This window comes from Crinia signifera, chromosome 7, assembly GCF_055691185.1.
Source record: "Crinia signifera chromosome 7, ASM5569118v1, whole genome shotgun sequence".
NCBI classification, from domain to species: Eukaryota; Metazoa; Chordata; class Amphibia; order Anura; family Myobatrachidae; genus Crinia; species Crinia signifera.
This window is the reverse complement of record NC_139223.1, coordinates 111,851,423-111,864,480: the sequence shown is the minus strand read 5'-3', so window position 1 is coordinate 111,864,480 and position 13,058 is coordinate 111,851,423. Positions and strand designations below refer to the sequence as shown.

General features: G+C 47.8%; 1 protein-coding gene across 1 annotated transcript in view; it reads left to right on the top strand.

The window, feature by feature from the left end:
* CLASP1 (cytoplasmic linker associated protein 1) overlaps positions 1–13,058 on the top strand; it is a 321,194-nt gene that overhangs the window by 293,309 nt on the left and 14,827 nt on the right. Inside the window, exon 39 of the mRNA XM_083153636.1 lies at positions 11,186–11,392. Coding sequence (XP_083009762.1) covers positions 11,186–11,392 — 207 coding nt within the window. The remainder of the gene's footprint in view (positions 1–11,185; positions 11,393–13,058) is intronic.

Genomic DNA, 13,058 nt, shown 5'->3' with positions numbered 1-13,058 from the left:
TGCTCCAAAGAGCAAAAAATACAAAGAGGTATCGGCCTTGTTATGACTGGTGGTAGCAGCTTCAGCCCTTCCATCAGGTTGCTGATCTCCCACTATTTCCTCCTCCATCATCCTCCAAAAATGTGTTTTTATTTTATTTATTACTTTTATTTATTTTTCTTACTTTACACTGGACACAGCCCCCTGGACACAGCCCCCTGGACACAGCACACTGCCACTGGACACTGGACACTGCCCCTGGACACTGCCCCTGGACACTGCCCCTGGACACTGCCCCCGGACACTGCCCACTGGACACTGGACACTGCCCTTGGACACTGGACATTGCCACTGGACACAGCCCCCGACACTGCCCCTGGACACTGGACATTGCCCCTGGACACTGCCCCTGGACATTGCCCCTGGACACTGCCCCTGGACACTGCCCCTGGACACTGCCACTGGACACTGCCCCTGAAAACTGGACACTGGACACTGCCCGCTGGACACTGGACACTGCCCGCTGGACACTGGACACAGCCCCCTGGACACTGGACACAGCCCCCTGGACACTGGACACAGCCCCTGTACACTGGACACTGCCCCTGTACACTGGACACTGCCCCTGTACACTGGACACTGCCCCTGTACACTGGACACTGCCCCTGTACACTGGACACTGCCCCTGTACACTGGACACTGCCCCTGTACACTGGACACTGCCCCTGTACACTGGACACTGCCCCTGTACACTGGACACTGCCCCTGTACACTGGACACTGCCCCTGTACACTGGACACTGCCCCTGTACACTGGACACTGCCCCTGTACACTGGACACTGCCCCTGTACACTGGACACTGCCCCTGTACACTGGACACTGCCCCTGTACACTGGACACTGCCCCTGTACACTGGACACTGCCCCTGTACACTGGACACTGCCCCTGTACACTGGACACTGCCCCTGTACACAGCCCCTGTCACACTGGACACAACCCCTGTACACAGCCCCTGTCACACTGGACACAACCCCTGTACACAGTCCCTGTCACACTGAACACAGGCCCTGTCACACTGGACACAGGCCCTGTCACACTGGACACAGGCCCTGTCACACTGGACACAGGCCCTGTCACACTGGACACAGGCCCTGTCACACTGGACACAGGCCCTGTCACACTGGACACAGGCCCTGTCACACTGGACACAGGCCCTGTCACACTGGACACAGGCCCTGTCACACTGGACACAGGCCCTGTCACACTGGACACAGGCCCTGTCACACTGGACACAGGCCCTGTCACACTGGACACAGGCCCTGTCACACTGGACACAGGCCCTGTCACACTGGACACCGGCCCTGTCACACTGGACACCGGCCCTGTCACACTGGACACCGGCCCTGTCACACTGGACACCGGCCCTGTCACACTGGACACCGGCCCTGTCACCCTGGACACGGCCCCTGGACACGGCCCCTGGACACGGCCCCTGGACACGGCCCCTGGACACGGCCCCTGGACGCAGGCCCTGTCACACTGGACGCAGGCCCTGTCACACTGGACACAGGCCCTGTACAGCCCCTTGTACACTGGACACAGGCCCTGTACAGCCCCTTGTACACTGGACTTGTGTACAGCAGCCCCTGCAGACCCTAATCGAGTGAGCAGCAGCAAAATAATATATTTTCTCCTTCATCCAAGGGGACACTGAAGTCACTACGCTGGGGATAGAGTGATGCATTGGAGGAGTCGGCACTTTAAGAAATTTAAGTGTGGCATGGCTCCTCCCCCTCTATCCTCCCCTCAGACCTCAGTCTTAGTTAAGTGCCCGGAGGAGTCGGATCCCTGGGCTAGGGCTCCTCTTATCATTATTTAATGAAGTGCCTCAGGCAGCCAGAAAACCCTGCTGGCTGCCTGCTACGTGGCATGCCCTCTGGTGGGGTCAGAGCGGCACCGCTTGCGGCGCACGTGTCTGACCCTGGTCACCAGTGCATCGGCGCTGGGGACCCGCCGCAGCCGCCCGCGGCTAGCGTTACGGGTCCAGGACCGCGTCACCCGCCGGAGGTACAGGGGCTAACTTAGGGGTGACGACTGGACCAGAGTACGCGCTGGTCCAGCATGGAGAGCAGACATCACTCAGCGCGCTGAGCGTCGCGTCAGAGGGGGCGGAGCTTACCCTCTCTGCTGCACGGAGGCGCCATCTTACAGCCCACGCTGCCTCTCCTGCTGGTGCGCCTCTAAGGATCTCCTGAACAGGGCATCAGAACGCTGCTCCGATTGCTCATCAGCCGGTTCACTGCGCTGGGTGAGTGACAGGGATTCCTGCTGGGATTCCCTTTGGAGTGATATCCTGTACTGTGGGCTTAATTCGGGGAAGACAGGCTCCTCTCCCCCTATTACTTTCTTTATCTCCTTCACTGCTACCATTTTCTTGTGTGTGTGTGTGACTGTGAGCTGGGCAGTGCTTGCAATGGCTGCTAAAGGCACTTCTAAGGCGTCTCAGAAACTGGCTGTCTGCACCCAGTGCACTCAGCAGTTTACTCAGCACATTAAGGGTGTAACCCTGTGCAAGGAGTGTTATGAGAGAGAAGAAGCAGACAAGGCCCCTTCTCCCCTTCTTAATGTGGAAGGGGTCACTAGTGTTTTATCCACTTTGGCAGCAGAACTGGCTGCATCCCGCAGGGACAGGGAGGTGTTACACTCCCATCTAGCTTCTATGGGTTCAGCTGAGCCTTCCTGGGCCAGGGACCTTATCAGCTCAGTGGATTCTTTGGTAAGAGCTACTACCTCTCAACCTGTTAGCATTCCTCCCTCACCTAAAAAAAGGAGTATTCCCTTGCTTATGAGGGGGGATTCTTCTGGGGATGAACAGGACGATCCTGTAGGAGATGTGGATGTACAGGATGATCCCCTCCCTCTGGCTGATGGGGGGGATGATGACATTATAGAAGGATCTCGGGGCCTAGAGGCCCTTATTCAGGCTGTTAAGGTCACTTTGAATGTAACTGAACCAGAAACGCCGGCCTTTGTCCCCATTTTTGGCCGCCCTCCTAAGGCGGTGGTGTGTTTCCCAGAATCTGTGGAGTTGGACAAACCCTTATTGGATGTTTGGAAAGCTCCAGAGAAAAAGTTTGTTATCAAAACGTTTTAAATCTACTTATCCCTTTGCTCCCGAGGCAAGGGCTAAGTGGGAAAATCCGCCCTTGGCTGACGCGTCAGTGTCTAAGCTTTCAAAAAAAGCAGCACTTCCTATTCCAGGGGCTGTTGCACTTAAAGATGCTCCTGATAGACGTTTAGAAGCGGGGTTAAAACATATCTTTACCACCGCTGGGGTCACCCTACGCCCTGTTTTAGCCATTTCTTGGGTGAGCAGAGCCATGGAAACTTGGGCTGAGGAATTAGCAACAGGCATAGAGGAACAAAGGCCCTTAGAAGACTTGGCTTTGCTGGCGGCCAATATGCGCGAATCAGCCGCGTACATTGGAGAAGCCGCCAGAGATTCAGCAGCCTTGGTGGCTAGTCTCCGCCTTGTCCGTCACAGCTAGACGTTCCTTGTGGCTCAAATCGTGTCAGGCAGAGGCAGACATAAAAAAGGCTGTTGAAGGTCTGCCTTTTACAGGTGATGTACTGTTTGGCCCAGAGCTGGACAAGCTGATTGCTCAGGCCACGGGGGGCAAGTCCACTTTCTTGCCCACTTCAGCTCCACCTCCTAAAAAGCCTTATCAAGGCCCCTCCTTCCGTTCCTTTCGTGGAGCACCAAAGTTTAGGGGTAAGCCTAGAGGGGCCTTTGCCTCTTCCCGAGGCAGAGGTAGAGGGTTCGGAGGTGCGGCCACTACCTCAACAGCAGGAGGCCGCCGCACTGACCCCAAGCAACCAGAAAAGCCTGCAGCATGACTGTCTCCCATCTTATCTGGGGGACCCCAGAGTGGGGGGAAGGTTGCGGGATTTTCATCACCACTGGATTATGGCATGTACAGACCAATGGGTTCTGTCAATTGTGACAGAGGGTTACAAGCTGGAGTTTGCTTGCAGACCTCCTCGTCAGTTTTTCACTACAGGTCTCCCCCATGTCGAAAAGGACCGATTACTACTGATACAGGCCATTTAAAAACTTTTGGCAGCTCGGGTCATAATACCGGTCCCAGCAGCCAACCGCACAGAAGGCTTTTATTCACCTCTTTTTCTGGTGCCAAAGCCGGACGGGACTGTGCGCCCAATTTTAAATTTAAAGACATTGAACAGGTACATAACCTACCACAAGTTCAAGATGGAATCGCTAAGATCAGTAGTGGCCGGTCTGGAACCAATGGAATTTTTGGCCTCTTTAGACATAAAAGATGCCTATTTTCATGTCCCAATACACGAAAATCACCAACAGTTCCTTCGCTTTGCTATAAAGGAAGATCACTTCCAATTCCGGGCAATGCCATTTGGCCTGGCGTCCGCCCCACGCCTCTTCACAAAAATCATGGCAGTGATGATTTCGTTGCTACACACGAAGAAGATAAATGTGGTCCCGAATTGGCCTCGTCGTCCGTGGTACACCGATCTACAGGGGCTCCTGATAGACCGACCTGGGCAGCTTCCTCCAAGGGACGACCTTCTACTGCAGGGGCCATTCGTCTACCAAGGCTTACCGCGGCTGTGTTTGACGGCGTGGCTATTGAAGCCGCGCTGTTAAGCAGACGTGGTATCCCAAAATCGGTAATTCCAACTATGCTCAGATCCCGGAAGGAGGTCACTTCACAACATTATTACCGGATTTGGAAGGCTTATGTGGCGTGGTGTGAACGCCATAAATTACCCACATCTGTGTTCTGTCTTTCACGGTTGCTCCGGTTCCTACAGGTGGGGTTTAAGGCGGGCCTCCGGCTGGGCTCGCTTAAAGTACAAGTGTCAGCCTTGTCAATATTTTTTCACCGTCGCTTGGCAGTCATTCCGGAGGTCCAGACATTCTTTAATGGAGTCCTCAGGCTCCAGCCACCGGTTCGGGTCCCAGAGGAGCCTTGGAATTTACCTCTGGTGTTGGATTATCTCAAGTCCAGTGTTTTTGAACCATTGGACTCCATTGATCTCCGTCTTCTCACGTGGAAGACGATTATGCTGCTGGCTCTGGCCTCGGCACGAAGGGTGTCTGATCTTAGTGCCTTGTCATGCAGGTCCCCTTATCTGGTGTTTCACCAGGATAGGGCTGAACTTCGGACCAGAATGGATTATCTTCCAAAGGTTGTGTCAGCGTATCATCTTAACCAACCTATTGTTGTTCCGGTACTGACGGGTGATTCAAAATCACTGGATGTTGTTCACACTACAGGTTTATGTGAACAGAACCAAAGAGATCCGGAAGTCTGATTCACTGTTTGTTCTGTATGCTACTGCAAAAAGGGGCTGGTCAGCCTCTAAACAAAATCTGGAAAGATGGATTTGCCTTACCATAAAGCAGGCATATGTGCAGGCGGCTCAGGTTCCGCCCTCAAAATTTTCGGCCCACTCCACACGTTCAGTGGGACCATCTTGGGCAGCAGCTAGAGGTGTGTCTCTGTCTCAGTTGTGTAGAGCAGCGACGTGGTCTGGTCCTAATACATTTATCAAATTTTATAAGTTTGATACTTTTGCGGCGGCTTCTTCAAATTTTGGCCGTGCTGTGCTGCAGGATGCCCAGCGCCTTCCCGCCCGTGGGGATGGCTTTGGGACGTCCACAGCGTAGTGACTTCAGTGTCCCCTTGGATGAAGGAGAAAATAGGAATTTGGTACTCACCGTTAATTCCTTTTCTCCGAATCCATAGGGGACACTGAACACCCTCCCGGCGCTGTGCTTTTCTGGGTATGGGTGTGTTCAGCTCGCATGTGTTGTTTGTTGTGCGTGCGATTGTCTGCAGTTTACAGTTATACTAATGTTACTTTTGCTGTTCTTTACTCTCTCTCTCTGTCGGAGATTCCCTGGTCTCTTTTTCTCCTCTCGGGCACAGTTAACTAAGACTGAGGTCTGAGGGGAGGATAGAGGGGGAGGAGCCATGCCACACTTCAATTTCTTAAAGTGCCGACTCCTCCAATGCATCACTCTATCCCCAGCGTAGTGACTTCAGTGTCCCCTATGGATTCGGAGAAAGGGAATTAACGGTGAGTACCTAATTCCTATTATTATTATAGCACAGCACAGAGCACAACCACCCTCTTCCCTCTCCTATGCTGGAGTAAAGATGGCGGGGCGCCCTTGCGTCTTATATAGAATCCAGATCCCGCGAGAATCCGACAGCGCGATGATGACGTTTTGCCTCGTTTTCGGTCCGGAATTTAGGCAGGAACTCCAGAGTCGGCTCAGATCCAGACTCGGATAGCGATATTCGGATCTGCCGGATCCCGGAGATCCGGGCCCGCTCATCTCTAGTTTCAATGCATAAGTATTTTTGTCAAGGCGCCATGTGCCCTGTTAACTGAACAAGAAATACACCTGAATATTTCTTGTTCGGTTAACAGGGCACATGGCGCCTTGACAAAAATACTTATGTATTGAAACGTTGGCTTATTTGTACATGTGCACCTGCATTTTGTTTCATTACAACGGATGAAAATTCCCCCTGGAGTGACGCTTATTACTTGAATTCTCTCTCTCTCTCTCTCTCTCTCTCTCTCTCTCTATCTATCTATCTATCTATCTATATATCTATCTATATATATATATATATATATATCGTAACCTGATGAAAATGTTATAAATTGAAACGTTACAAGTTGGCGTGTTCGTGCATAAAAGTTACGAGTGCTACATCTTGGTTGGTTTTGGATTTTGATTCTAGTGAAGGCACCGGCTTCTGCAGGATTGTTACAGGTAGTGCCAAACCCCTGTTGGATGGATGGATATATATATATAATCCCACTACAACTAAACTGCTCTACAGTATACATTCTAAAAAATAGAGGACTCACACCATATAATTTAATCCTCAATTTCAGCTCTGCATTCATGACAAACAACGTTTAAACTACCAAAGTTATGTGAATGTGATTGGCCGGCCTGTCAGGGAAGCACTGTCCACTGACATACTTAAATGCTGCTACTGGAAAACCACGCCATGACATACTACCGCTGTGAGGCTTGAATACTGCGCTGTGACTGTAGATGTAAGAGGACAAATCTGTACGGGCTTCTTCAGAGTGCTTTTCTATTTTATATAGGGCTCTGAGCCTTGACATTTCACAAGAACTTTAGTCAGAGGTTACAATTCACAACCATACAGATTGTCTTCTCTAGCTATGCACTGCACATCCGGAAACTTATTATGCATCCCTGTTACATGCATAGTGATGTAGTACTTGCCTTAATAGTACAGTACATGCAAAGCTGGTGATCATCCACCAAACATTCTTTCCTCAATCACAGATGCCAAGCATAGACTACAGAAAATTCAGGTTTTGTACAAGTGCTAAATGATGAGGAAATATGTCAGTCTGATACTGTATGTTATCAGGAGTCAAAAGAGAAATGATATCGGTAAATATTTGTGAGAACCTTCAGTGAAACATTTTTACAAACCTTAATCATGCCGTAATTGAAATCGCTCTGTTGCAATGTTCTATTCCAGTCAATTCAGTCACTAAACAAAGAATTTTCCTACACATATAAATAAATTCATTACATTTTTTGTACGTTTAAGATGCATATACACTGGGCGTTTTTGTCCACGCACAGGGATCTTGGAGAAAATCACAGGCCTGAAAATCGTTCAGTGCATACACACTGAGATATTTTGCCTGTCTAAACGATTTTCCCCGGGTTGGGCGGCTTGGTATAGCAGGAAAGACATCAACCCAATCGCTCATCTGCTGCAAATACTAGCAGACGAGCAGTAGCTGCCGGCGATGGTGCGGGAGTGCGCATCAGCGCTCATTGCCGGGCCATACACACTGGGTGGTTTTTGAGCTGAAAGCAGCTCAAATGGCAAAACTGAGCTGCTTTCAGCTCAAAATCACCCAGTGTGTATGGGCCTTCAAATTTTTAGGAAACCGAGAACCTGCTCTGCTGTGGCTGGCTCTATATAAATCTACATAGGAAAAGTATTCAACTGATTTCACTTAAGTGCATTTTAATGTTGTGTACTTTTATTGTTTTGCCTTTCAATCTTTTATATATGTAAAGCAGTTAAACCTGTGAAAATTGCAGTAAAAGTGTCTCTAATTCCTTGGACTGCTATTTTTAAAATGAGATTGGTTTCAAGGTTTATGGTCTGTTTACACTGTAGGGCCAGGAATGACACACTCCCTTTATCGCTTGTCACTGTTCGGAAGTTATTATAAGTCATTGCTACATTCAGACCTATTGCATTTGATCATTCATTAGTGAATCTTTTACTTTGCTCTGTACTCACATCTGTATAAAGGGCAGTTGCTTCATAAAAGCAACCAGGGGTCCTCAAACTATTTTGCTCTGGTACCGCCATCAAACAATAAAAATAATGACAGGACCCCAGCAAGTTACTGCCAAAGGTCATCATATCACATGTGTAGTCAGCAGACAGCACATACATGGCAGCATTGTAAAGTTTAAAAGGAGTTTAAAATAACAGACAACTCAACAGATTTTTCAGACTCTTTAAATCACTTCCTGAAATTAGAAATCATCAGCCTGATGGTCAGGAACATGGAGTCGTGACCCCAAGCTGAGAAGTTTGGGACCCACTTTGGGGTCAGGACTAGGGTTGCCACCTCTCCCAGATTTCCGGGATGCTCCCCTTTTTGGTGGCAACCCTCAAGGAGACTATTCCAGTTTCCCGGATTCCGGGATTCTACCGGCGGGGGTCTGGAAAAGCCTCCAGCCCAATTCGCCTCCTTTCCCCCATCCCCAGAGGCCAGCCGTCATCATGGCGCTCATTGCGCCTGCCAGGCCTGCCTCCGCAGCCTGACAGACGCACTCGCGAGATGATATCATCATCTCGCGAGTAACCCTGCTGATGAGCCTGCCGTGTGTCTCATCATGTGCTGCCTGCCTCGCTGTGCAGGACACGTACACTTAACACAGCATGCCCTCAGCCCTGCCTCCGCCCTGACTTCCATTTAGTGCATGCGCTGCCTGCCCTGGACACTGGATTCTGCGTCGCTGCTGCTGGCCGCCTGCTGTGGTGCCACCACTGGTGAGTTGGCTGCCAGCGCTGCTCCGCTCACCCCCTGCCTGCCCGTGCAGCCCCCCCGGCCTGCCAGCTGAGGCTGCCCCCCGGCCAGCCAAGCGCTGCCCACCCCTGGCCAGCAAAGAACTGAATCCCCCACGCTGACTGCCAACTCCCTCCCCCCGGCCTGCCAGTCATGGGCTGTCCACCCCCGGCCAGTCAAGAACTGTGTCCACAACCGGACTGCCAGCTTCACCCCCCCATGCCCGCATGACAGCTTCCAAACCCCTCCCGCCCCCACCTGCCAGTTTACATCCCCTGCCAGCAGCCCAGCCCTGTATATGTGTATGTATGTATGTATGTATGTATGTGTATGAATACATATGTGTGTATAGAAGTATGTGTGTGTGTGTATATATATATATATATATATATATATATATATATATATATATATTCCCAGAGTTATCACCCTGCGGCACACCTTTTTTAATAGACCACACCCTCTTAAATAGACCACACCCACTTTTGAATAGACAGTGTCCCCTTTTCCGCAGCGTGTGCGCCGAAGACGCGCACATTATGATTGATGGGGGGGAATCTCCAGGAATTGATGTAGAGTGAGGTGGCAACCCTAGTCAGGACCCACAGATTGAGAACCACTGCTATACACCATTCTAGGTTTTCTTAATATTTATAAAGCGGGTGCCTACAGCATTGTTGCTTATAATTCAGATACCCGTATGTTAACCATTAACATGATATTGTTAGTAGTATTTATTCCCTCTTAATCTGGATTTGTTTTCCCAGCAGCAAACCCATCCGTATTGAAAAAAAAATTGTTTTATTATATATAGTTTTGCCAAATACTTGATTAAATTCTTCAATGCCTTAATTTGGTTTACTATAAAGTTTGTTTTGCTATACACATTAGTAGTAGTTCGGCTCCGTTTAAAGTGTCAGTTTGCAGTGTTTTTTTGATCCCTGTAGGACATTTTGTTTAAGGGGTTTTGCATTTAATTTAATTTCAAGAACAGTAGGTCTTATAGTAAACTCATGTAGACCTCATTATGTCTGCATCATTATTCATGTATGTGGCGGGATATCAGGGACCATTGCAAATTGTAGAAGGTACACTATACTGTTGGGTGATATTAAAAATAAATTTCTAATATATATATATATATATATATATATATATATATATATATATATATATATATATATAATGTGAGTTCACTTCATACTAACAACATACTACTTCTGGCTGCTTAATGTGGCTATTCAGCCATAATATCAACATTTTTACATCTGCAAACAAATTTTACTATCACTGTTAATGCTTTTATTTGCACTGTCAGTTTTGAAAATGCACAGCTGTACCTCTAATGACTTCACCTCTCCTGCTCTTCCATTGGTAGTAGGTGTCCCCCAAGAATTTATTCTTGGTCCTCTTCTTCTCTATCTCTACATGTCCCCTCTGGGTGAGCCAATTTGCTCACTCGACTTCCACTATCACATCTATGCTGATAATACTGGTATATACCGCTCCTCTCCTGATCTCTCTCCCTCTATCCTCACTCATATTTCCAACTGTCTCTCTGCTATCTACTCTTGGAAGAACCCGCGCTTTTTTAGAATTAAAATATCAAAGACTAAGCTGATCATCTTCCCAACCTCCCGCATAAAACCCAACCATCTCTCATCCTAACATTTTGTTTATGCTCACTTTTTCCCCTTCTGTGTCACCCCTGTCTGTCTACCCTCCCCTTTAGAATGTAAGCTCTCACAAGCAGGGCCCTCTCTCCTCATGTGCCTTTCTTAGAATATATACATCTCTGCCACCCTGATGCAACTATCCATATTTACCATGTACTTGTCCTAAATGGTCTTGTACTTTAATTCGTAATTTTTTTTTGCACATAATTATTCTCCGTAAAGTGCTGCGGAATGTGTGTGTGTGCTATATAACAAACTGATAATAATAATGATGTGTGCAGTGTTTATCTCTAGGACTCCCGTGTCGCAGTTAGACCACCTTTACCTAAACAAGTACAGGTTATATAAAATATTATCTGGTCTTATTCTTTCTTTGTTTAAAGGTTGTACGAGCAGCAGAAGAAGCGGCATCTACCCTCGCCAGCTCAATACACCCTGAGCAATGCATCAAAGTTCTTTGCCCCATCATCCAGACAGCGGACTACCCTATCAATCTGGCTGCCATCAAAATGCAAACTAAAGTCATTGAGCGGATTTCTAAAGAGTCACTGCATCAAATTCTGCAAGATATTATCCCAGGCTTATTACAGGTGAGGCATTTCCTTTATGTGCTTTTTATGTCTGTGTACAAATTGGTCTATAGATTTAGCCTTAATATTCCAAATCATCCTCCTGTTTTCCTCTTTCGTGAAAGACCTGCTTATATGAAAGGACCAGCAAGTTTGCTCATTTCTTCATCTTTTACTTTATTTTTACTTGACCTAGAAGAGATGGTCTAGGTTAATATCGCCATGCTTCCTTGGAATTAGTTTTGTGGTCAGTTACTGTATTTTTACGTATTCTTTAACCCTTTGAGTGTCATCTCTGTGATATGTGCAAAATATATGCTAAAAATGCCAGCATATCACATTTGTTATAAAAATTCAACTAAAAAATGTTTTATAAAAAAAACTTGCCAATTTTCACACCTATTTTGACAAATTCATATCGCACTCAAGGAGTTAATGTGTTGGTGGAATAAAGATGCGGTTAGCGACCTGGCGGACAGGGTGGCAGCAGTCAACATATCGACCCCAGCATCTCAACTAATCTGCAGACATCGAGGAAGATGCAGATTACGGAATCTTGATTGCCGGCATCTCAGTAGTAGCTATGTGGGTCAGGTTAGCATTAGGCAGGGTGTGGGTACTGTAGATTTAGGCCGAAGAAGGGTTTCAGATATGCCCTTAGAAAGGGAGAAGAAAGTGTGTTAGGTTTGAGGGATGATTAAAGTAAGGCTGCTAGGAGTGAATTAAATATACTTACCGGTCCCCTGTCAGTAATTCCCTACATCGGGATGTCAGCAACTCTATTTTGGCCCCGGCTTCTCATCCACCGGTCATCTGTATGTATCCCGGTGAAATCATACAAGACCTATGTAATCATCCCTTTATCACCCAAAATGTATTTTCTCTACGCTGTTGACCTTTTTGTCAATGTCGACTAGATTTTTTTTCCACGCTTTATATTACACATGGACACCGATCAATAACTCTAAAGACTAAAGCTTTACACTAATTGAGGGTCCACATGCTCAGGTGTTGACATTGACTTACAAAAACACAGTGAAAAGCTCATGATAACCTTTTCCATTTTTACCTTTTCCCTCTGTCTACCTTTTGTCAATGTCAACCATGTACATGTTGATCTTCTGCTGCTGACCTAATCATTGTCTGAGTTTATACCACACCCCACCTGGTAATATAATTTGTAGCCAGAAGCTACATCTCCTTTTCTACCCACTTTTCTCCAGGGAAGTAGTGGTGAGGTATATTGGGGTACTGGGTTTTTCTAGGCTCTTCCCTTCCCTTGCAACTATGCCTTTAGCATCTCCCCAACCTCCTGGGTTATGCATCTGTAGCTGTCCATTACCTTATCTTCCTTCATTATTTTGCTCATGTCTGGCATGTAAGTGTAAGTGCCAATGCTTGCCTGTGAGTGCACCCACTGGAGTTACTGATCCTGACTATTGCAGAGCTCACACTGCTCACTCCACACCCTAGGGATCTTAGTGGTATTCCACTTCCTCTGTCCCATCCATAAGGATCACTGGAAGTTATATTTCTCTACCGTCCAATGGGATACTGGGCTTCACTACTATGGGGATTGAGACCTCCGCAGGAGAGACAGGCACATAAAAGAACTTTCAGTGTGGGTGCACTGGCTCCTCCCCTCAATCTCCCTCCACTAGTCAGTTTTGAAAAATGTGTCTCAGGA